Source organism: Drosophila santomea, chromosome X (genome assembly GCF_016746245.2).
Source record: "Drosophila santomea strain STO CAGO 1482 chromosome X, Prin_Dsan_1.1, whole genome shotgun sequence".
NCBI classification, from domain to species: domain Eukaryota; kingdom Metazoa; phylum Arthropoda; class Insecta; order Diptera; family Drosophilidae; genus Drosophila; species Drosophila santomea.
In genome coordinates, this window is record NC_053021.2 from 18,867,537 (window position 1) to 18,891,675 (window position 24,139).

At 42.7% G+C, this 24,139-nt stretch overlaps 5 protein-coding genes across 10 annotated transcripts in view; 3 read left to right on the forward strand and 2 right to left on the reverse strand.

Annotated features, from left to right (window-relative positions):
• Positions 1–3,624, forward strand: part of LOC120456782 (mucin-22) — a 34,319-nt gene extending 30,695 nt beyond the window's left edge. For both annotated transcript variants that reach the window (XM_039643795.2, XM_039643794.2), the window contains 3 exons: positions 725–1,235; positions 2,076–2,393; positions 2,454–3,624. In XM_039643795.2, coding sequence (XP_039499729.1) covers positions 725–1,235; positions 2,076–2,393; positions 2,454–2,974 — 1,350 coding nt within the window. In that variant the 3' untranslated portion in view covers positions 2,975–3,624. The remainder of the gene's footprint in view (positions 1–724; positions 1,236–2,075; positions 2,394–2,453) is intronic.
• Positions 3,576–5,202, reverse strand: LOC120456785 (vitellogenin-2). The gene is made up of 2 exons (XM_039643802.2): positions 4,906–5,202; positions 3,576–4,839 (listed from the first exon to the last, which is right to left on the reverse strand). The coding sequence occupies exons 1-2, from the start codon at positions 5,189–5,191 to the stop codon at positions 3,740–3,742; spliced, it is 1,386 nt and encodes a 461-aa protein (XP_039499736.1). The 5' UTR covers positions 5,192–5,202; the 3' UTR covers positions 3,576–3,739.
• Positions 5,178–23,898, reverse strand: LOC120456784. Of its 5 annotated transcripts, none has more exons than XM_039643796.2 (7): positions 23,565–23,898; positions 23,193–23,354; positions 13,715–13,851; positions 13,115–13,636; positions 12,880–13,009; positions 12,213–12,362; positions 8,810–10,261 (listed from the first exon to the last, which is right to left on the reverse strand). In XM_039643796.2, the coding sequence occupies exons 2-7, from the start codon at positions 23,254–23,256 to the stop codon at positions 9,864–9,866; spliced, it is 1,401 nt and encodes a 466-aa protein (XP_039499730.1). In that variant the 5' UTR covers positions 23,257–23,354; positions 23,565–23,898; the 3' UTR covers positions 8,810–9,863. The 5 variants fall into 5 exon arrangements, with proteins under 5 accessions (XP_039499735.1, XP_039499730.1, XP_039499731.1 ...); XM_039643797.2 differs by having other exon boundaries at positions 13,115–13,512; positions 13,549–13,636; positions 23,193–23,898; XM_039643801.2 differs by lacking the exons at positions 8,810–10,261; positions 12,213–12,362 and adding an exon at positions 5,178–5,294 and having other exon boundaries at positions 23,193–23,898.
• On the forward strand, positions 6,424–8,066 carry LOC120456786 (vitellogenin-1). The gene is made up of 2 exons (XM_039643803.2): positions 6,424–6,712; positions 6,779–8,066. Exons 1-2 carry the CDS (start codon positions 6,493–6,495, stop codon positions 7,876–7,878), a joined length of 1,320 nt encoding a protein of 439 aa, XP_039499737.1. The 5' UTR covers positions 6,424–6,492; the 3' UTR covers positions 7,879–8,066.
• On the forward strand, positions 14,779–15,934 carry LOC120456787 (putative gustatory receptor 9a). Its single transcript, XM_039643805.1, has 3 exons — positions 14,779–15,585; positions 15,646–15,798; positions 15,869–15,934. Exons 1-3 carry the CDS (start codon positions 14,779–14,781, stop codon positions 15,932–15,934), a joined length of 1,026 nt encoding a protein of 341 aa, XP_039499739.1.
• Positions 23,899–24,139: the final 241 nt, after the last annotated feature.

The window sequence follows — 24,139 nt, forward strand, 5'->3', positions numbered from 1 at the left end:
TTAAAAGGGGTTTTAATTAAGATAGAGTATATCAGTTTAGCTTATTCATTCAATTTACAAAATTCAATTTAGTATAATTACAGCAAAATCCACTCTAAGCTGTGCTCCGTATTGCTTTCAATGTCAACGAGATTGGTGGACAAAGCAAAACTAGCGCAAACTAATAGCCCAAGCAAATAACTTGTTATGCCTGCGTGTTATTTATTTTGCACTCGAACGTCCTTCAATTAAAATGCCTGACTGCATTTTTGCGGTTGTTGGCCCACTTAGCGGTCAACTTGATCTTGTCGAGAGATGGCGAGAGAAAGCACCTTTTGAAGGGTTTCCTTTCCCAATTTCAAGTTCCAAAATTTAAAATTCCCTTGTCCCAAATGCCCAGAAACCAGAGACCAGGCCCACAGTAAAACACAATACACCACAAACGCCAAACAGTACTAATTTATTTAAGGCTTTAGTAGATCTCCTATGCTTAAACAATTCTTTAATATTATTAATATGATTTATTATTGTTTATAGCATGTAGCGCGCTTTTGAATTGTTGTTGACTGCACACCGCCGGAAAAAAAGCACGAAAACAAAAATACGAAACACCAAAAAAACAGCGAGTTGCAAAAACGTTGTATATTTTTCAAATCCACAAAATGCTAAATTGAGTGTTTGTTTTTTTTTCTTGAATATAATTCCATGTACCGCGAACGAACAACTATTGACTACCGACTGGCAGCTGCGACAACCAGCGACTGGCAGCGTTTCGCGCCGACCGGTGCTGAGTGTCCGCCGGCGGATTATCAACTCGCCGACGTTGGCAGCGGTTGAAGCCACCACCACGCAGCAGCCAGCAGCAGAACCACCGACGACGACCTCCAAATACAGCCGACTGCGCAGCAGACCCTCCGCAACAGCAGCAGCAGCAGCAGCAACAACAGTAACTGCAGCAGCAGCAACAACCGCTTTCCCAGCAGCAACATCTGCTCCCGGCGGCAGAACCACCAGCAACATTTACCTGAGCAAGCTGAAAGCCAAGAGCGGTGCCGCAGCAGCAGCAGCCGCAGCAGCCGCAGCATCCGGTGAGGCAGCAACACTGACGCCAGCAACAAGCAACATCAGCAGCAGCAACAGCAATGACATCACACAAAAGCAACACAAGTTCCAGCCCGCCAGCTTCGCTCTGCGCCGCCAATTTCAAACGCGGCGACTGACAACCTTCGCACCGGCAGCCAACGGCGATGAAAGTGGTAAGTAAACTTGGAATAAATTTCAATTTAAATACATTATCAAACAATAGGATAAGCGTACGTACTTTATAACAGCAACAAATAAACCTGTCCGCCTCTGACAAAGATCCACAATAATAATAACCATATTTTTGGGCAAAACGTACGAAATAATTATCCAAATATGGAATCACATACATATGTACATATTTTACGCTCGTTATTGTATTGTATTGTATCGAACTATATTAAAAATTAAAATTCTAATTTTTTTTTTGACTTTTTGCAATTTTTGATTTGTATTTTTGCCGAATATTAATTTTCTGTTTTTTTTGCGATTATATGTAAATATTTGTATTTTAATCAGAACATTCGAAATACTGGTCCAAATATGTAATGTCATACCTCGTTGAATTCCTAATTAAATTTCCAGTCGAACTGTGTTTAAAAAGGGGGAATCTATTTTTTTCACATTTTTCGAAAATTTTGATTAACTTACAAAAATGCGAAAATTTATTCAAACGGTTATTATTTCCTCTTTATGAACATTTTAAGCCAAGTTATGAATAATATGCCCATCAAAAAGAAGTTAAATATTGGCAAATTTCGTTTTTCCTAATTTCGGTCGGAAAATATGATTTTTTTAACAACTTTTAAAATAAGTGTCTGAACATAAAATACCATACCTCGTTGAGCTCGAAATCAAATTTCCAATAAAACTCTATACAAGAAATGTATTTTGCCATTTTTTACTAAAAGTGTGAAAATTATTGCTTTGCCATCCACTGAAAACATACACCTTTAAATTTGCATAATTCCTAGAAACTACTTATTTCACATTGCACTTTGTTTACCCCGTAGCCACCGAGGTGCCCAGAACCCAGAATCCTCTGTTCAAGCGCCGCCTCACCCTTATATCCACCACGCCGCCGTCCGCACGCACCACCAATCCACCAGTTTCGGGCCTGGACACCACCACCACTCTGTATGTGAACGACGACGACGAGGATCAGGTGGCCAAGTCGAGCATTCACACGAGCCGCTTCAACCAGATACCGGAGCAAGTGCGTCCAAGCGAGGAGTACGACTTGGCATTGGCACCGCAGCCACTGAAGAGCACCAGCACCACGGCTAGCACCACTGTCAATGCACCACAACCACTTATTGGCCAGGGAATCCGTAAGTGTATTATCACTGCATTTTTGTTTTGCATTTAACTGCTTTTTAATTTGACTGCAGGCCGCCAGTTGATCCCACGTCCTCGTCGGCCGCAGTCGACCACATCTACACCATCCGCCACTTTGGGGTCATCTTTGAGGTCGACCACGCCGGTTGACCACTCGGCTCCACCACTCTCCCGTCGTCAGCAGAGTCGTCGTCGTCCGCACAAATACATCGAGGTTTACAGTCGTCCGCCGGCCAAGACGGCCGTAGTCTCGGCCACCTCAAGTAGTCAGTTTCTGGATGAGGAACTGCCACCAGTGGGTCCAAGCCAGGTGGCCCAACGGCGACGCAGTGGCAGCATTCTGCCGGCCAAAAACGAACCCAAGGTGATCGTACATGGCCATGGCATCATTGAGTGTCGTGCACAAGGTAATTTCCCGCATCCCCTGAACTGCAGGAAGTTCATATCCTGCGCCCGTTTCGAGGAGACCGGTGGAATCGTCGGATGGGAGTACACATGCCCCAAGGGACTCACCTACGACGGCGTCGGCGGCATGTGCACCTGGTCGCCCTCTGATCAGCCCTGCCGCGATTAGACTGATTAACAAAAACATATTAAAAAAAAACAACATCCCTAAATAAGCCTCTAAATCCATTAACCCATCTCATCTGGAGACCCATTCGCCTTGATACAAAAGACATGCGTTCCCATTGCACCCCGTGTTGTATATGATTTTTCCAATTTGTGATTAGTTCTGATGAGGTTGTTGAATTCGAGACGATGAATATGTGTGTGAGGCAAGTTGAAATTCTACGTTAATTATTCTTATTTAAGCCTAGTGATATCTCAACCCAATTTTTTTGCGCCTGCCAACTCAGTAGTAAGCAAGAATTATTGTCCGTAGTTCATCGTCCCATATATATAGCGCCATATCTATATGTATGTGGCTGTGCATGTGTACGCTATATACCATAATGGATAGTATGCTTTCTTTATCAAATAAACATATCATGTAATCCAAATGTACTCTCGTTTGTTCTGTATTTTTTGGTGCTACTTTAATGACCTCAGTGGCATTGCATAATTTGTTGTGATATTTAAACACTCAAACATTTCGACATTAAGCAACTGTTCTTTATTGTGAATTGAACTGGGTTTTCTGCGGATATTGAACTGGAAGTGAACTCTTTCGAATGTTTAAAATTGCAAAGGTTTTTATTGTGAATTAAAAAACAAAGCTAACTATACATAGTGGATGTAACTGGCAGAGGCTTCTGCTGGATGAGGATGGGGCTGGAGTGGTTCGCTCGCATGAGGGGTGTGCGATCTGGTTGTCATCGATGGATCACTGTGCGATGATCTACTGACGGCGGGAACCCTGGTTCTGGTTGGAGGAGGACTGGCGCCAGGGCTGGTGGACCTGGTGGTAGCCGGTCTGCTTCTGGGCGGGAGTGCTCCTGCCGAAGGGGCTCTTGGAGTTCACCTGCAGAATGTAATCGCCCTGCAGATCGAAATCGGTGGCGATGCCCATGTAGCCGCGCTTGCCATAGCCCTTGTTCTGCTTGTACTCCTGGTACGAGCTGGCGGCCACGGCGGGGAAGTTCCTCTCGTTTCCGGGACGCACGGACTCGGCAAAGTAGCGGGTGGCACGCATGGCGGCCTCAACCACATTATCGGCACCGGGCACACCGGTCGAGGGTCCGTTGGGGAAGAAGTCCACGTTGGCCAATCGCTGGCTGGTGCCCATGCCGTAGGCGGAGGTGTGGATGGCATCGACGAAGTCAGCATCACCACGGGCCAGTCCGGTCAGCCTCTCCTCGGGCTTGCCGTAGATCTTAGTGGGGTCCAGGGCGGTGATGCGGCGCAACTTGTGTCCGGTCTGGCGGGTGAACTGGCGTCCAGCCACTCCGGCGACATGGGCAGCGGGTCCAGAGCCAATCAGATGGATGATCTCCTGGGGCACGTTCACGTTGTTGGTCAGCTCAACCAGACGGTTGCCAATGATCTCGCCCAGGCGCTCAATGTTCAGGGTGGCGTACTGCTCAAAGTCCTCGATGGCATTGCCCAGCTGGATCACAATCAGGTCTCCGGTCTTGGTGTCATCCTGTTCACCGTTCTGCCTCCTGCGCTGAGTTTGCTGCTCCTCGCTGGAGCTCCTCTGGCTCTGCTCCTCGCTGGAGTAATCGGTGGACGCATAGGGCTGGAGGTTGTAACGCTGCTGGTAGGCCTGCACCAGTTTCCTGGTTGCCTTCTGCACTTGGGTGTTGGTCTCGGGCAGGCCCTGGATGAAGATGGTGACCTCATCGTCGCCGAATTTCTGCTGGCGCTTCACCTTCTCCACCAGAGTGTTCAGGTTGAACTCGATCTTCTGGCCGCGCTCGCCGACAATGTAGCCCTTGATTTGGCTGGGTTCCGGGGTGTAATCGGGCTGGAAGACATGGTTGAACTGGGACAGATGGTCTGCGGAATAGGATGCAGTGTAATTAGTACATGATTGCTAGAACATCCAGAGATCCTTGCACTTACAGAGCTTGTCCAACAGCGTGGCGCCCTCCTCCAGGCTCATCTCCTGCAGCTTCTTAAGGCTAACCTGCTTCAGGTTGGGCAGATCCTCGATTTCCCGTGGGTTCAACCAGTTGCTGGGCTGCTCCACATTGTCCAGGGAGTTGGATCGGCGACCGGAACGGTTACCAGACTGGGGGTTACCCATGGCGACTGCCAGAAGGCAGGCCAGAACGCAAAGGGTGCGCAGAGGATTCATTGTGGCTTCCAAGTTCAACTGTTTCAGACACCGTACCAAGTTGTACTGCATGCCCACTGCTGCGACTCAATGCATTTTATACCCCCTGGAATCGGTAGTATATACACACACTATAATGCACGCGCCGGAAGCAATTGATTTCAGCAACCGATTTCTGGATCAGCACAAATTGAAACGCAGCGTCAGTGATTTTGCAAAACTTCTGATGAGCTCTATATTTTTTGTTTGCTTTTTTTCTTAAGTATCCATCAGGTGGTAATGGGAAAGTTCTTTAACCAGCGCTTTCATAACATAAACAAAAGCTGTTCTAGCCATAAAGGGGGCTTGGCAGGGGGGGAGGGGCACGACTTGAACTCATGCTCAGGTCAAGATAAAGTTTTGGTTTATAACAAATACTTAGCAGTTTAGTGCACTTTTTGAAACATACTAAAGTGTTTACTATAAGAATTTTTTGGTTTATTCATTGATTTACGCAGAAATACGATATAAAATGAAAGGAGAAGATAACATACCTATTATATTTTATATAAATATGGATACCTTTTCAATAAATCAGTATCACTCTGATCAAAATTATATATTATAAACAAAATCCCGGATATTGCACTCACACCTCCTTGCAAAACGTGCCCTCCTGCCATTAATTTCTAAAGTCCATAATAGAATATAAACCTATATGCACGCTTTTACTATCTTGCCTTGGAAACTACAAACATTCCATGCTTTCCGTATTCTTTATTCCGTATCAATGGCAAAAATCTGGAATCAATGAACTGTCTCGGCCTTGAATTGAAAATGGAAAATTATGGACTTTAAAGTAGGCAAAAGAAAATTGCCAAATACATCAAATATACATATGTGTATATTTATAAACAAAAAATGCATTAATATTTTTATAAATTATCCAACTAATGTCAATATTTCACATATTTTATATGCATTTTTTAAACAAATCCGGTGCACAACTACAATGTTGCAATCAGCGGAGCCTACAAAGTGACTACAAATTAAAATAATCAGGCGGCAGCAGGTGCTGCTAAGTCATCAGTGGGGTCAGCTATAGGTAGGCCCCGTGCCTATTTTGTATATACACTTTATTCCGCTACCGATAGCATATAGCATATAGCATATAGCTACCTACTCATCCGATTCCCAGGCAGCCCAAAAACCCTTACTCAGCACAAGTGGTTTGATTAAAGCCTGAGCCAGCGAAAAGAGAGTCGGAAAATGGGAAATCGCTCAGCGTAAATTGTGGTATATATACCACCTTCATTGGATTTGGAAAGCCAGTTCAACTCGCTTAGTGTTGAAGTCGCATCCCCAGGACCGAATCCCAAAACCGAATCCGAACCATGAACCCCATGAGAGTGTTGAGCCTTCTGGCTTGCCTGGCGGTCGCCGCCTTGGCCAAGCCCAATGGCCGTATGGACAACTCCGTCAACCAGGCTCTGAAGCCATCGCAGTGGCTCTCCGGTTCCCAGCTGGAGGCCATTCCCGCCGTCGATGATTTCACCATTGAGCGTCTGGAGAACATGAACCTGGAGCGTGGCGCCGAGCTGCTGCAGCAAGTCTGTAAGTAATCCTAGACTTGCATAAAAATAAAAACCCGTAGAAAATAATAATGAATATCCTTTGTAGACCACCTGTCGCAGATCCACCACAACGTTGAGCCCAACTATGTGCCCAGCGGCATCCAGGCCTATGTGCCCAAGCCCAATGGCGACAAGACCGTTGCCCCCCTGAACGAGATGATCCAGCGCCTGAAGCAGAAGCAGAACTTTGGCGAGGATGAGGTGACCATCATTGTGACCGGACTGCCCCAGACCACCGAGACCGTGAAGAAGGCGACCAAGAAGCTGGTGCAGGCCTACATGCAGCGCTACAATCTGCAACAGCAGCGCCAGCAGGGCAAGAACGGCAACCAGGACTACCAGGATCAGAGCAACGAGCAGAGGAAGAACCAGAGGACCAGCAGCGAGGAGGACTCCAGCGAGGAGGTTAAGAACGCCAAGACCCAGAGCGGTGACATCATCGTGATCGATTTGGGGTCCAAGCTGAACACCTACCAGCGTTATGCCATGCTCGACATCGAGAAGACCGGCGCCAAGCTCGGCAAGTGGATCGTCCAGATGATCAACGAATTGGACATGCCCTTCGATACCATTCACCTGATTGGCCAGAATGTGGGTGCCCATGTTGCCGGTGCCGCTGCCCAGGAATTCACCCGTCTCACCGGACACAAGCTGCGCCGTGTCACCGGTCTGGACCCCTCCAAGATCGTGGCCAAGAGCAAGAACACCCTGACCGGTCTGGCTCGCGGTGATGCCGAATTCGTTGACGCCATCCACACCTCCGTCTACGGCATGGGCACTCCCATCCGTTCCGGTGATGTTGACTTCTATCCCAATGGACCTGCCGCCGGTGTTCCCGGTGCCAGCAACGTGGTGGAGGCCTCCATGCGTGCCACCCGCTACTTCGCCGAGTCCGTGCGTCCCGGAAACGAGAGGAGCTTCCCCGCCGTGCCCGCCAACTCCCTGCAGCAGTACAAGCAGAACGATGGTTTCGGCAAGCGCGCCTACATGGGCATCGATACCGCTCACGATCTCGAGGGTGACTACATCCTGCAGGTGAACCCCAAGTCTCCGTTCGGCCGCAACGCTCCCGCCCAGAAGCAGAGCAGCTACCACGGTGTCCACCAGGCGTGGAACACCAACCAGGACAGCAAGGACTACCAGTAAGGATGAGTTTGCTTACTCTGGACACTGGAATGGCAATTACCAACCAACAAATAACCACCCAACCACACACACACACTGTAGTCCCTAAGTTGAACCCATATTGGCCCTTTTCTTGAGATTACCTAATCATGTAACGAGCACATCGCGAAATTCAGCAAATAAACGCTCGATAAAGAGCTTAAAAATAATACTACATCTTAAATTATTTAAATCATGGTCCGCAATAGCCCAAAATCGCAAATAAGGATCGTAGTTTGGTTTTGTAAACTTAGATTTATTTTATTGTTGTCGGTGTTTTTGGGGTGTTGAGGCCGAATCTTCTGCACTTATGTATGTCTTAGGCTCAGATTAGAAAATAATTTGTTTAGGGTAATTTGGGGGCGATTTTGCTCACGGGGGAGGCTGACGCTATAACAATAATGCTCAACCTGAAGCGATAACAATTAGAAATACAGCCAAGAGTTTAGGATCAGGGCTTAGGCGAGAGACATTGGCTTATTTAACTTCGTTCTATTTATATAGGACTTTTCCACCTGCTGATTTGTAGTTTCAATCTTCGCTTAGTTAAGTGCACATTCCGAATTGTTAGAAATATTATTACTATATACTTGTTTGTAGCTCTAGCAGATCAATGCAAAATATGGTTGGAACCAAAGAGTTTGGGCCAAGTTGGGCCCCAAAAAATTGGTAAAAGCGCAGGCCAAAGTGTCTTAAATATTAACTACAGTCTTTCTTAAGATACCCACTTGCTATCTTTATGTACACATCTTTATCCACACATTTTGTGATCATTCTCTAAATATATGTATATATATTTTTTGCTTCGGTATATTCACAATATTCGCTTGTTTAAAATTAGTTTTGATTTATGTATCTTTTATAACAATTTCATTGTTTAGATTTTGTTTTCTGTGAGTGGAAGCAATTTTTATTTTCATTTCATTGAATATTTGGTTTTTCAGCTACTTTAAGTACGTTAATAAATATTCCTATATCATATCATAATCAATTTATTTAGCTTTGAGGCCGAACTAAAGCACAAGGCATGCCGTTTGCCGTTTGCCGTTTAATTAAAATGTTTATCAAACGTTTTTCACGGTTTTAAATATATATTTATGTATCTATATATAGATCTTTTGGTGCGCTCTACAGTGCAAAATATTTGCTCAATTATAAAATTGTTTCACAGTTTGTTAAATCTTTACAACATAACCAGAACAAGGACAAGTTGGAACGATATAGTCCGTTTAATATCGGGACTATCAGAGATCTGTTACAATCGACTAATTGTTAAATTGATTTCATTTTAATTTATAAACCAGTTACTAGTAGAGAAAAGCATTAGTTTGGGGCTAACAGACAAACGGACTAGCTATAAGGACATTTATTTTGATTAGTACTTGGTAACAGATCTCGTTTGGGAGATTTTTGTGGCTCTAAGCTAACTTGTCCGCTAAATTCTGTCGTCTATATCTGGATCTGAATAATCCAGTAGGCGTAACTCAGATGGCGTGTGTAACTAGACGAAATATAATATGGCCTTTTTGGCTACGAGCTTCAGCAAATTCATGATGGTTAATAGCTGGATTTTGGTGTTTCGTGTGCTTTATGGTAAATCCTAACAATGTTCGTTCAATTGAGTTTGTATCACAGCAATATATTTGTTTTGGTTTATATTTTAATATTTATAATACGTGTATATATACGGGGCATAAAAGCAATGCAATGAGCTTCAAATCAAAATCTCTGGCGGTTTGTAGCGTTTTTTTTTTTTTGGTATTTGGTATTTCATAGTTTAAGCTTGGACAGGAAACCGAAATGAAAACGAAACTTTCGATCGATAAGCTCTCTCACTTTCTATATCTATATCTATGTGTATGGTGTATGGTGTGATGTGGTGTGGTGGTGTGGTGGGTGGATCCTAACTATCCGATCAAGCCGCAATGCAACAACCTAGGTGAACAGTGTTTGTACTCAAATACGTCTCAAATACGCTTGATGGTGGGTCCGGTGAAGAAGACGGAAACTTTGCGCTTGAACCGCTCCATGGTGGGTTCGTGCTCCTCCTCGTAGTCGTCGTCATCATCGTCGTCCTGCCTGCGGTGGTGATGGTGATGGTGGTGGCTCTGGTTTTGATGGCGGTGGTGCTGCGGTGGCAAATGCAAACGCGGCGGCGGTGGCGTTCGATGGTGCTGGCCAAAGATGATGGTGCGCGGAAATGGCATGGCCACATCGTCATCGTCATCCTCGCCAGCATCCTGATCGCCAGCACCACCGCCATGACCCTGGCCACCAGGCTCGGCTCCGCCGTCCGACTCGCTGAAACCGGGATTAAGTATTATGTTCGGTATGAGCTCAATGCTGTCCCAACCATCTTGCAGTTCTTTAAGTCAAATCGGAAAGTTTACAGATTATTGTTATATAGATATTACATCAGAAGGAAGGAGGAGATAGAGAGCAGAAGAAGAAAGAGAGAGAGAGAGAGAGAGAGAGAAGAAAAAAACATTTATTAGGATTATTTTTGATAATTGTTCTCTACATTACCTCTTTTGCTAGGGATTTTTGTATTGTTTGTCTTGGTATGTGTGTGTTTCGGGGTGTTAACTTTTTCTTATTTTTTTGAGTATAGCTGTGCAACAGTTTAACACAAATATTTACAGGCGACGCTTCAGCCAAGTGACACTCGAAAAAAGCGACACTTTAGCCCCCAAGCGTCGCACAGGGCGTATGCGTAATGCAAGCAACAACTTTGTCTCGCTAAATAAGTGTACCCACAGCAGTGTCCAAAATAATAGGTATTTCAATTGTACCATTTTAAAATGCATGTTTGCCAATTGCCACTGATCAAAATTAATGGAATTTATAAATAACTTGAATTATTGAATTAAAATTATTATGAAGTTACTTGTATTATTTGGAACACCGTTGCTTATGCGTATAGTATAGTGTTTTATATATGTTGTGTGTTTCTGTGTGTGTGTTTTTTTTTTTTGTGTGCATTTTCTATTGAAATCCAAGCTCGAGTGTTCTCAAAACAAAACCAAACAGCATTTCAACGGAATATTACATACAATCCACTCTTTTGGTTTTTAAAACATTTAATTGTCGTGCTTTTACGGGTTTTATCGTTGCAAATGCAAATAACACAATAATATTTGGTAAAGTACATACACGGTTACAACATTGATAAAGCATTTTCATTGGTCTAGGCATTTTACAATATTCATTCAGTAAAATGTTGCGGCTTTTCCTTTTGGCATCTAAAGCTTAAAATTGGTTTAGACCTCTAGGCGGTTTTTAGTTTGATTTGGTATTCTTTGATTGACTTTTGGCTACACGTGCAGGCTATCACAGTTTAAGTGCTTAAAGCTTCTCATATTCTTGGTTTAGAAATGGATTTGGATTTTAGTGATTTTAGAGGAAATTACAGCTTTCATTACTTAAGGCTAGGCTCTATTTAAAAGAGTTTGAATTGAATAAATGTGGGAAAATACATACAAGAAACTTAACCTGCTGCGCTAAATAATTTTCGATTGCAATGAGAACTAGAAATTTACAATTTAATTAAGCAACTTGGATTCAAATATTTATATTGTATTATAGCTGTACTAGCTGCATCTACTCTTACTATAATCTAATGAAAATATAACCTAAATTATTGGACCTACTCGATTTACTATGAGCAAATTGTTAACCCAAATTGGCTAATATTAAATTTTCATGGCAAATACATTTATGTATGCATTTCGCATTGTAATTATATTTACAGGTCACAGGAGCCATTTGTACACACATATCTTGCGCTTAGTATACTTGTACGATAAAAGGGGACTTAAATATAATACATAATAGTGTATAGCAACATCCAACGGCAAAAGCAAACATTTTGCGTCCGGCTGGCAAACATAAAAACTAAATGCGGTTAAACACAACGTTTGGATATTAATTATTAACAACAATAGCAGCGGCAACAACAACAGCTATGTAGCATTAACGACAACAACAACAACGACACCAATAACATTAAAATATAGCCATAACAAAACTGAACAATGCAATAAAAATGAACGTGTGAATTTAACACAACCAATGGAACTGAAAAACAAGCCAAATGGTAACTGAAAATGAAATATCTTATAGTTATGTAAAAGAGGCGCAAATAAATGAAATAACAGGTGAATTGTTGCTCATTATCTCGGGGATTGTTTTGCTGTACTGTACTAGTTCTTTTTTTTTTAATGGGGGATATATAGTACGAGTATATAGATAGACTCTGGAGTTGGAGCTGGACTGATTTTGAAGCTAAAGCTGGAGTTGATCGACTTAGTCTGTACCCATTTGCGCCGACTGATAGCACTCCTTGGAGAGCACAATGCAGAGTCCGATCGCTAATATCACAAGGGTTCCGAGCACTATGCTGACGGCCACTATCCAAATGCGTGGATCGAAATTGTCTAGGTCGGGTTTTATAAGGCGTATGAGATCTGACAGAGACAGAGACACACCAACCGGAAAGAGCGAGGGAGAGAGAGAGTGAGAGAGTGGGAGAGAGAGAGAGGGAAGAGAGATATAGATGGACAACGAAAATTACCAAAAATACAAATCGAATGTATGTACTAAACAATGAGCTATACGTTTACACTTGTTTCTGCTTTTTTTTTTTTTGTAAATAATGCTGGCTACCAATCAAGATACTAAAATTATGCCAACGGATAGGATGGCAAGCAGTTTAAACATTATATCATACTGCATTCCAAATGCGATCCCATCCGCTGGTACTTAATATATAGATGTTGACACCAATTGGAAATTAGAAATGATCAACTACCGTTTAGAATTACAGTTTACACATTTAAAGTAGAATATCAAAGTTGTACGAAAATAGTAGTCATAATCAACATAGTCTAGCCTGGATTGAACCTAGCCTAGCCTAGCCTAATGGAGCCTAAGATCTCTAGGATTCGAATGCGTAATCAAGCTGGCAGTGCCCGCAGTACTCACCCTCCTCCTTGGTCTCCGGCAGCGTGGTCACATTGGTGGTGACCACCTCGCCGCTGCCCAGTTCGTTGTTGGCCCATATCCGAAACTCATAGGTGGTGTTGGGTGCCAGGCGATAGACCTCCATTTGGCGCTATAAGAAGTTCAATTAGATTACACTAAAACTGCGAAACAGATTCCGTATCCTAGTTAAATATCTAAAAAGCTATCGATGAAGTTAGGTATCGTAGATACTCACCACATTAAAGGCTATGTTGATGGGATCCATCCTGCTCCAGGCGTGCTCGAAACTGGCATTCGCCGGCGGCGTCTTGTAGGAGACGTTGCGATACTCCGCCGTAAAGCTGCGCACCGGATAGCCACCGGATTGGGTCTTATTAAAGCGCCAGATGAGGAAGCCCAGTATGGTGGAGGCCTTGAAGTATAGCTGCGACACTGGGCCCGGAACGGTGCGAACGATGAGCTTGGTTCGCTGGTGGGCGAGGTACTCCACTTCCTCATCCATTTCGGCTTCCTGCTGGGCAGCCCCCGTTTCCTTGGGGGATACGGTTTCCCCTTGGCCACCATCCTCATCCTCCAGTGGCCGCGTTGCCTTCTCCTTCTGATTTTGCAGTGAGGTAGTTGCTGATGTTGCTGCTGTTGCTGTTGTTGCTGCTGTTGCTGTTGTTGCTGTTGTCGTTGGGCGTGGCACTGACGCGAAGCACACGTAGATTCCCGCATCGGTGGTGCTCACATTTCGCAGCACCAGAACACGACCAGTCTTTGGGGAGTCATTATAATTCGGGTATTTATCTCAGATATATTTCATTTTTTGAGAGAGAAATCCCCATTTATTTACCTGAACTATCGTGCTGTTGTTGCCGTGCTCTTTCACCCACATTATATTTCCCTGGGCAATGCACGGTATGCTCACATTGCCGCCCTTGTCCGTCGCGTATTCGTTGTACTTGATCGTCGAGCTGAGTACCGTGAGCACTGCAAATGGTTTCATAATGATATGCAAATTAGCTTTCAGCTTATGGTGTTTCAATCAATAAATATTATGCACATAAAGGTATAAGCGCATTAAAACCAAAATTATCCCAACATTTATCCTTTAACTCTTTTGAAGTTCGGGGTCACCAAACTTGCATTGAGCTTCGGGTGTTTTAATCAATAAATATTATATTATATAATATTATATTATATTATTTAAAGCATTAAAACCAAAAATATTCCATTTGATAGGAGTATTTAAACTTTAACTCTGTTAAAGTTCAATTGGATAAGTTAAGAGAATACTTTTAAGCCATCGGGGTCACCAAATTAGCATTGAGCTTAGGATGTTTCAATCAATAAATATTATACTCATAAAGGTTTAAGAACATTAAAACCAAAAATATCCCAATATTTATCCTTTAACTCTTTTGAAGTTCGGGGTCACCAAACTAGCATTGAGCTTCGGGTGTTTTAATCAATAAATATTATATTATATAATATTATATTATATTATTTAAAGCATTAAAACCAAAAATATTTAATTTGATAGGAGTATTTAAACTTTAACTCTGTTAAAGTTCGATTGGCTAAGTTAAGAGAATACTTTAAAGCCATCGGGGTCACCAAATTAGCATTGAGCTTAGGATGTTTCAATCAATAAATATTATGCACATAAAGGTTTAAGAACCTTAAAACCAAAAATATCCCCATATTTATCCTTTAACTCTTTTGAAGTTCGATTGGCAAAGTTAAGAGAATACTTTCAAGCCATCGGGGTCACCAAGCATTGGTGCCTTCCGCCCCCCGATAAACTTAACCCAATTGCGCGCCCGATACGATCTCGTAGCACTTGCATTTTGATTAATTAAGCGATAGATAGTCTAGTGGCTCTGTGGAAACGTGGATCCCTCAGTTGGTAGCCCAATGTCGCTGTGGTTGGAACACTCTCTAACGGGCTATTTTCAGCTATGCGGACTGGTTTGCGGCTGGAGTGGCAGTCGTTTGGGCCGCCTGTTGGGCAGCACCATACTGGTGATAATATTGATCGAACTGGCCGGTGAAATAGAAACATACTTCACGGAAGAAACACCAGAAATTAAATCGATACCCGCGTATTTTGCGAAGGTCATCTTGGGCGTTAATATGGCCTACAAAATGATCCATGCATGGATTGCATTTTGGGCTCTGTTCGAGTGTCGCCGCCTTCGCCATTTGATGGACGAACTGCCTCCGGTGAAGGCGACACCCTTTATATATAGGCATTTAATCCTGGAAATCACACTATTCGCGTGTAATGCATTCCTCGTCGTATCTGAGTACAACATTCGTGGCATCTATTTGGAGAATCTGCGATATGCCTATAGCCTTCAGGCAGTTCGGGCTCGCTATCTACAAATGACACTGCTGGTGGATCGTTTGGATGTCCAGCTGGAGCAGCTGCATCACCGAGTGATATCCGGTTCATCGGATTACAAAACTCTGAGATTGGACTATGCCCATCTGGCGAAAGTGACGCGTTCGTTGTCGCATCTATTTGGACTCTCGTTGCTGCTGCTGAATGTCCTTTGTCTGGGCGACTGGATCATCGTTTGCAATGTTTACTTCATGGTGGCATATCTGAAGGTATTTCCCGCCACCATTTTCATCTTTGGCCAGACCATGTTCGTCGTGTGCCCCACCCTCGTCAAGATCTGGAGCATCTGCGCCGCCTCTCATCGTTATGTGTCCAAGGTGGGCTATCCTGACTTCAACTACTTTCCAAGACTTTAACTGACACCAATAACATTGCAGTCCAAACGCCTGCAACAGCAACTGAATGATCTGCCAGGACAAACGCCATTGGAAAGAAGTCAAATCGAGGGATTTGCCCTGCAGATCATGCAGGATCCCATACAGATCGATATCTGCGGCATTTATCACCTGAATCTGCAGACTCTGGCGGGGGTATACAAATAGATTTAGACTTTCTACACATACTTCATACTTCTCATATACAAATACCCAACTTATACAGATGTTCTTCTTCATTCTGGAGGCCCTGGTTATATTCCTGCAGTTCGTGTCTCTCGTGCGGACATAGGCCACGGACTAATAAATCATGGGGACTGGGTCATATATCGGCGTCGGAGGTCGGAGGTCGGAGGTCAGAGCTGTGGGAACATGCAACATGATTTGCTTGCCAAAAGGAACTACAACAGGAAACAAGAAAACAGCGAACGGCAAAGGCGGGGGCACAAAAAATTCTTCAATTTAACGTTGTTGTATTTCTGCATGCAGAAAATGCTGAAAATGTTGCTGCGACACGCGAAGGTCATACACACACACTACTTACATATTTATGACGCTGCCCGTTTCCGCTTCTTCTTCTTCTTCGCATTCACGTTCGACAGGAAACAAGAACAAAAAAAACAAAGGCAGTAGAAAGAACAACAACAATAAACGCCATTGGCAACGTCATTGCTCATATTTTATTTCTGGCTTTCAAAAGTCACCTAGAAACATGAATTAAGAAATGGTTAAGCGTCGAGTATCAGCGGATTGAGATGTGCCACCATTTAAAAATAAAAAATAAAAAACAGGGTATAAAATCCAAAATATACATGGTTTACCAGTCTCTCAATTATCTAACAGCCTGAACTTTCAAATTACACATTCCTGCTGAGATTCTCATGAGTGGTTCACTCAACATGGATTAAACTTGTATAGCTATAGAATTATAGTATATATATTCGTTATCTGTGCGCGAGATGTATCTGAAAAGTTTGCCACTACACGAACGTAATAAGATTGCTTTTTTAAAGTTGGCCATTTCTCGCGGGTAAGTAAGAAACCGAGCACAAGGCAAACAAACATTTACCAAAACACACATATCCACATATGTATGTATACGAAGCAATTTTAAGTTCAACCTTGTCCAAGTTGGGGGGCAGATGTAAGTCAGTCAGTCATCCATAATGTTGATAAAGTTTCGCACAAGCCAAAAATGGCCATAATAAGTTTGCACTGCCTGGCAGGAAACTACTACCACTGGCAGGGGGCACTACACATCTACACATACTTTTGTTGCTTGGGAGCTGAAAAACAAAAGTTGGCCCATGTGGGGTTATGTAAGGAGCAAGCTGCTTGCCGAAAAGTATGCAACACCCCCTGGAAAATCCACCCACAGCACCACCATCATCATCATCATCCTTTGCTGACGTCAGTTAATTGATTTCAACACGAATTCAATGGGGACGCCTAAATTTACACGCAGAGAAAGTATCGAAACATCATAAACCTAGTGGACATTGGAAAGATATTGGTACTAAAGCAAAACACCGCTAAAATCACAAAGCTACCACTAATAACTATTTTAATATCTATCTATAAACTGTTTAAGCATGTTTATTGAATATTTTGAATAGCTTAAGTTTATGCCCATTTTGCGCCAGTGCAAGGTCACTAAATCAGTCTGCTGTTCAATCATTCACTTTTGTCGATGGGCGAACCATCAATTGTCGAGCGATTTAATTAGGGCGCCCCAGGGCTTTTCCGCCGTGACGCATTTTGGCCAGTTGCCTATTTTTAGAAGCGGTTTGCATTGATTTTGCCATAAGCACAGGCCATCCGAGAGGAGCCACCCAGAGCCACAAAAACCACAGTAAAACCAAAACCACCCAAAACAAAAACGACTCGGCGATAAAAGTAACCCAATCCCATTCCCTATCCACCAATCCACCAATCCGCCACCCATCAAGGAGCAAAATTCAAGAGACAATGGCCCAAACAAGCATAAAGATCCGGGCAAATAAATCCGGAGACAGACGGGCGGGCGACACCTTTTGTTTATTAACCGGATGCGGAACCCCTAGTTACCAACTATTTACCCCGACGACTGATTGGCTGGAATTTTTCCGGAAGAGTGCGGAAAATGAGGGGCGAAAATTAGTGGCTGGTTAGTTAGAAAGCTGAAAAAGCAACAGCGAATGCAACTGTGCAAATGCAATAAAATAAAAATGTTTGCCAATTGGTTGAACAACACGGTGAGAAGTGAAGGACTTGTGATGGTTTTCCTCCGCCCCGCTCCTCTGGTTTTTCCTCGCCTTCCCCCTACTATTTTCCTTTTTGTTTTTCCTTTTTTCCGCCCTTTATTTATATTCCCACGATGGCCACCCCAAAAAGCAACCGCAACAGCACTTTGGCACGCTTTCCATGGAATTGCGCTTTTCTGTAATTAATTATTTAAGCACTCGGCTCGATTTGTGCCAAACTAGGGAGACGTTTATGCACAGTAATGAACCCTTGCATCGGACGGCTGTACATCAGCCTTAATTTCTTCTAGTTAAGTCATTAAAAGTATGACTTGTAATTATCATTGTTACTTGAAATTTAATAAGACTTTAAATAGCTTCAAATAAGCATACTAATATCTACCTTACACTTTTCATTTTTGCCTCAACTTCGCTAAGCTTCACCTGTATTTTCTGCCCCTTTTTTTGCAACACGTTTTTCCCCTAATGCGGCCATTTTACATAATTTGCGCTCCCAACTACATGTATCCTGCATCCTTCCTACACGTGCCATATCCTCGGATATGCCCCTCAGATCGGCGATTGAAGCAACAAGCGGCGAAATAAACTTTTGCTGATGGCACCCAGCTGGGATATCGAAACAGAATGGCCACAAATGGAAGAGTTCAAGGGTCGCCGGAGGGGCGAAACTTTTCAAGCATCAACTTGAGTATCTGTGCAAGTCGAGCTGAAGTCGAGTCCTTTAAAATGTATCCACCAACCAGGTTTGTTTTTCGCCTTTTGAATTCAAATTTAAAAGTCAAAAAGGGCAACTTCAAAGGGCGGAAATCCACGCGCGCATTCATCAAAAGCAGTAAATTATTTTATTTAAACGGATTTCTTTTAATTGCACATCTAATTTTCCATCTCAATTAACAGGGCATTTAAAATGTTATTTGATATTTACTTTTGTACCAATTCCAAGGGCCAAATGGTAACAAGTATTTAACATTAATGAAATCATATCTTGGAAAGATACAAGAGATGAAATTCTCAATTCCCTAATATTTAGTTAGTCGTTATTAGTTTCCTTGTTTGGTTTGCATAATCAAGAAACACTGTGCAATCTGATTGTAAATTATTTAATTGCAGTACACTAAACAAATGTACGTGGCAGGTGAATAATAGATTGCTTTCACAACGGGTAATGAAGAGTGCCAGCAATCGGGTCCTGCAAAATGCCATCCTGAGAGTCCTGGCAACTTGACTACGTCAGTTTTTAGTGGAATTGCGTGTTGCAATATTTATGACTCCCACAGTGAGTGCCGATTGCAATTCGTGTTGCCGGCGAAAGCCCCAAAAACCCACTTCAAGATCCCTCAACACATGAGCCAAAGCAAACAACAACATTTTGTGTGGCAATACAGAGAACAAATTTGGCAAGTAAGTTAATTCCTTTTTCGAAGAAAAAACAATATCATTCTTACGTTAGTTGATCCTTGTCAAGTAACAAAGTCAAGTTCATTGCTCGAAACAAAACAAATTTTAATGTACAATGCACAGTTAGTAAAGCACACGTATAAATGGGTAATTTAGCTAATATATTTCGAAAGGATTTGGTTTTCGCACATTCCAATAGTCGTTAATCTTGTTCTCGGTGCATTTATACGACAGCCCTGACATTTTTATGGCGCTTAATAATGCATTTGGCTTAGAGCGACCACAGAATGTCCATCGCATCGATTCCTGCACAGACAACAAATACGGGGCACAAAAGGGGCAATATGGTAGAAATAGAGAAGTGGACAAAATGCAGTTTAAGCCACAGGACCATTAAATTGGAATTTCATAAAGCTTTCAGACATAAGTGCGCACAGCAGGGGTTAAGCATTGGGGCATTGGGGGTTAAGAATGGGGGGCACAAGTGTCAGCAGCAGCTGTTGCCCTCAAGAGCAGACTATGCGATTATTCTGCTGGCACAACAAAATACATAGTTAAATATATGGCACAATATATGGCTTGAAAGCAAATGACAAAGAAAGCAAAGGGGGAAATGTGCTGGGCAAACAAGAGCAGGCAATCAATAATAAGAAATTTGTTTTAAAAGAATTGAAGTCCAATGCTGTGAGATGCCACAGTAAATTATTGCGTACTTTATGAGTTTCGGCCATTTGCAATTAAGTTCTTTTTCAATAATGCCAAAAACTCCATTAACTATAACTATCTTTTCAATAGTTTTCTATCGAAGGACTGCAATTTTTGTTTGGCCAGCTGTTGGTAAAATTTGATGCTTAAAACCACTGAACTGAGATGCAATTCTAAAGACTTAACATTCCAGTGAATACCTTTAAGAGGTGTGCACTGAAATATTCAAATATTTCCTTGGACATGGGATTCTTGAATGGTCAAAGTGAAATGCCATTTTCCATGGCCAAAATGCCACGAATGCGGCCAAATCAAACGACAGAAACAACCGAAAGGCAGACACTTGAATGCGGGGGGGAAGGCGGCAGAACCTGAACAAAAGAGTCATTCAATGCTCTTGTTTTCCCTCCCATTTTACTTTTATTTCCAGATATATAGTATAGTATACGCTCTTGACCAAAAGCCGGGGAAAAGTCTAGGAGAAAAGGAGAAAAGCGGTGAAGACTTGCACAGCAATTCCCCGAGTCACTTTATTATTATTATTGCCCACAGGCAGAATTGCTGCACAGCAGCAGCAAACAAAATAAAATGCCAGAATTAATTAAAATTCATAATTAGTTGCATTTTGCATGCCAACGGGCCACGAGGTCACGACAAGAGCTAATCCAGCCCCTGGCTCAACTCGGGTTTCTTCACCCACAGCACAGTGGTCGAAAAGCGTGCTAAAATGGCAGAAATTTTGGAGAAATGTTTGGAAATATCCAAGATTGAGATCGAATGAAATGCAGTGGATAAGCAGACATAATTCAAACAATTGCAAGTATTGCAAAAATAATTAAAAGCGAAAGCGCTTTTAAAGCAACTCCAGACCACTGTGACCATTCCATGGCAATTCTCATTTCGTACTTTATTTGCTTGGCAGGAGCAACCAGACAGCAGATGAAGGGTGAAATGATGGTTGGTAGGTGGCTGGGTGGCGAAGCACATGTGACAGGGCACAGGACCTTCTCCGTAATAATGTCCTCCGTCCAATGCCGACCCCGCCCACTTGTTGAAGTTGTTGTTGTTGCTGATGTGGTTCCTGCCGTACTTCTGGTTCCATTTGGTTGGCATAATTGCAAAATGCACTTTTCGATTGCCTAATCCGAAGGATTTCATGTGCGAGCCTCGGTGTTTTTGCGAAGCAATTAAAATCGGGAGCAAACAAAAATAATCAAATAATGCTGCCCCCTCCCTTTCGCTGTCCACTCGAATCAGCCAACTGAGCGGAAAATCAATGCATTGGAAAATTCAATTCACATACGCTCTATTAAAATAAGTGAAATGTTTGGGTGTGTGTGTGGCACTCGTCCTTTTTTGGCATTGACATTGAAAACTGAGTCCCCCAACAAGCCACACTTTCATGGAGCCATTGTCTTTTCATACCCTTTAACGAAGAAGGGGTCTTTTGTTAAACTTACATAATATAGAACGACATTTCAATAATAATTTTATATTAAATCCGCAACAATATTTCGGCAGAAATCAAGTATTTGAAGTAGTAAGAATTCAGGTGTTAAATTAATTATTTACAATCTGAAAGTATATTTAGAGTTACAAATTATCAATGATAAATGCCAGCAGACGATGTTTTGTTTTGTTGCATACTCGTGGACATTTTTGACCAGACTTTTCAGAGCTGAACAGGATTTTGGGGTACCTCCCAAAAAAAGTTATCCACCTTTAGATGCTTTAACTATGTTTTTTGGTAACTGCTGTATGCATTCATGAATATTACGAGCTTTATTTCGTCGCCAAAAATTCCGAAAAACGGTAGAAACTTTGGTCCAACTTTTGGGTTAGAGCATTCGCAGCAACTATGTTGCCCCAAAGTTGCTACCCCTTTTCAAATGGCAAATGGCAGATGGCACCTTGTTGCCCGGGTGGCAAGTGTCTAAAAATAGTGGCAAAGCCCTTGTTGCATGTGTTTCGCATGTTCTCGGTGGTGCAGTTGTTGTTGTCGAAGTGCTGAAACTGCAGTGTGTTGCCTCAACAAAAGTGGGAATTCAATTTTGATTGGAGGCAGCATACTTGGCGGCACGTCCTTGAATGCAGCTATCTACCAGCCGATCTCCTTGGCTCGTTAATTTGCCAAAAAGTTTGCCAAATTGGTAGCCACACTTTGGCCAAACACACCAAACCGAAAATCCCCTTGAGAAAACCTCGACAATTAAGTGCAGAAAAATCAATTTGTCCAAATGAACAGCTGTGGACGTTTTGTCTTGGCAAACAGCGGCATCACTGCTTCAACGCATTTTGTTTTAATTAAAAGCAAACATTTCCAGCACTGACGACTATTACCAAATAATGAGTTTGGCCAAGTCAACAGCCCCATCATTTTAATATTTTTATTGGGACTGCGAGAGCGGCATTAGGCTTTCAGTTTTCACAGTTGCAGTAACAATTCAAGGATTTATACGCAATTTGCATGCAAATCAAGTTGGCCAGGCCGTTCTGGTGGCCCACTAAATGGGCGGGGATTAATGGAGGGTCTGCGGGTGGGTTGGTCAGATTGAGCCCAGGATTAGAGGACCTCCGACTGAGATTTATTATCCTGCGCGACTGTGGTTGGCTCAATCTGCACTCAGATTCATGGCACATAAACGGTAATTTAAACCAGTGCGAAAGCGACCTAAATGAACGATTTGGAAAATGTCCTGATGCGCAGGATATAAACAATGTAGCTAATGGAGTTAGAGCTCAATTACACACATGAAAATGCCGGTGCACGAAAATAAATAAAAAATACTTTTTAGAAGATTTTCGTAATAATACATTTTTAAATGTGTTTAAACGCCCATTTGCATGTCCTTAAACCTGTAACAGTAAGCATTTCCCAAAGCATTATTATTTCCATGTTTTTATAATTTAAGCTTATATCAGCAAGCTTTGGGTTTCAAGCATAATTAAATAACTTGATACATAAATCAAATTTACCCAAATCACCCAAGCTTAATCTAAATTGGCACAACCCATCGGAAATGCGCCCACATAAGCCGCAATTTGTTATACCCTCTGGCACACTGGAGCCCAACTGGACTCCAATTGGGTCAGCGGCCGTGCACAGGCTGTCCCCAGGCACTGGCTGTCCAACTGGACACGCATTAATCCCGGACGGGCAATCGGGTCGCAGTGGGGGAGTTATGTAAAGTGTCAAGTGCTTACCTTGGGTGAAAAATAATAGATTAAACGATGACAACGTTAGCACGGAGCTGGAAGTGGACGACATGCTTCCATAGCACGCTTGAAGCACGCTTTACATAAGCCTCCTCTGCCTCCTCTTCCTCCTCTTCGCTTTATCACCCCCTTACTTTTGGCCAAAGCCGGCTGCACAGCAATCAACAAAGGCACAGGCACAACAACGAACACACACAACAAAAAAAAGGAAAATCGAAATGAAGTGAAAAATAAATAAAACTAATAAAAACAAAAAAGCAAACGGCGACGACGCGCCAAAAACAACAAACCGAAAGCAACAACAAACACGACGAAAAGTTCTTTTGCTGATTTCTCCTTTCTCCTATTTTATCCCCTCACATTTACAGTTACTCCTATCCTATCGCGTGCTTCTGCCTTGTTGTTATTTTCTTTCAGCTCTCTTGCCACCTCTCTCGCTCTCGCTCTTCCTTCTTTCGCGACTCCTTTTGACGTAACTTCAAAGTGCGGCTGCTGATTTTTGGCGATTTTCGCACAACGCGAATTCTCTCGAGTAATTTTGAGTAACTGTTTTACTACATCTATGAAACTTGAAAAAAAAAACACGCAGTATTTGTGGTTTAATTCAACTGCAGTTCGGTGTTCGGAGAGTTGTTGTTGATAACGGGACACTGGATTCGCTCGCCAACCGCCGCTCATGTACCGTTTCGTTCGAGTTGCGTCGCTCGACTGAAACAGAAACTGAAGCGCTTTCAATTCGGCTTCGTGCCAGGGACTCGGAAAATCGCCCGCCAGAACTTGGCCTTTGGCTATTTACCCGCCAGAACTGGCCATTTACTAGCCAAATGGAATATCCTTAAAGGGCGCTCATAAGTATGCTACATAAAGTGTTTAGCTTTCAAAAGAAAATCGAATTTATCCGTTTTTACTGCCGATTTCTAAAATACAGCTATATA

Bases quoted from the DNA above. Each gene is read 5' to 3' on its own strand.
- LOC120456784 (XM_039643796.2), bottom strand. From the start codon at position 23,256: ATGTCGTCCACTTCCAGCTCCGTGCTAACGTTGTCATCGTTTAATCTA. The intron at 13,637-13,714 runs GTAAATAAATGG...GACTCCCCAAAG, and splicing joins ACAACAGCACGATAGTTCAG to ACTGGTCGTGTTCTGGTGCT. The intron at 13,010-13,114 runs GTGAGTATCTAC...AACTTCTTATAG, and splicing joins TCAACATAGCCTTTAATGTG to CGCCAAATGGAGGTCTATCG.
- LOC120456785 (XM_039643802.2), bottom strand. From the start codon at position 5,191: ATGCAGTACAACTTGGTACGGTGTCTGAAACAGTTGAACTTGGAAGCC. The intron at 4,840-4,905 runs GTAAGTGCAAGG...CCTATTCCGCAG, and splicing joins CACGCTGTTGGACAAGCTCT to ACCATCTGTCCCAGTTCAAC.
- LOC120456787 (XM_039643805.1), top strand. From the start codon at position 14,779: ATGTCGCTGTGGTTGGAACACTCTCTAACGGGCTATTTTCAGCTATGC. The intron at 15,586-15,645 runs GTGGGCTATCCT...ATAACATTGCAG, and splicing joins CTCATCGTTATGTGTCCAAG to TCCAAACGCCTGCAACAGCA. The intron at 15,799-15,868 runs GTATACAAATAG...CAACTTATACAG, and splicing joins ATCTGCAGACTCTGGCGGGG to ATGTTCTTCTTCATTCTGGA.
- LOC120456786 (XM_039643803.2), top strand. From the start codon at position 6,493: ATGAACCCCATGAGAGTGTTGAGCCTTCTGGCTTGCCTGGCGGTCGCC. The intron at 6,713-6,778 runs GTAAGTAATCCT...TATCCTTTGTAG, and splicing joins CGAGCTGCTGCAGCAAGTCT to ACCACCTGTCGCAGATCCAC.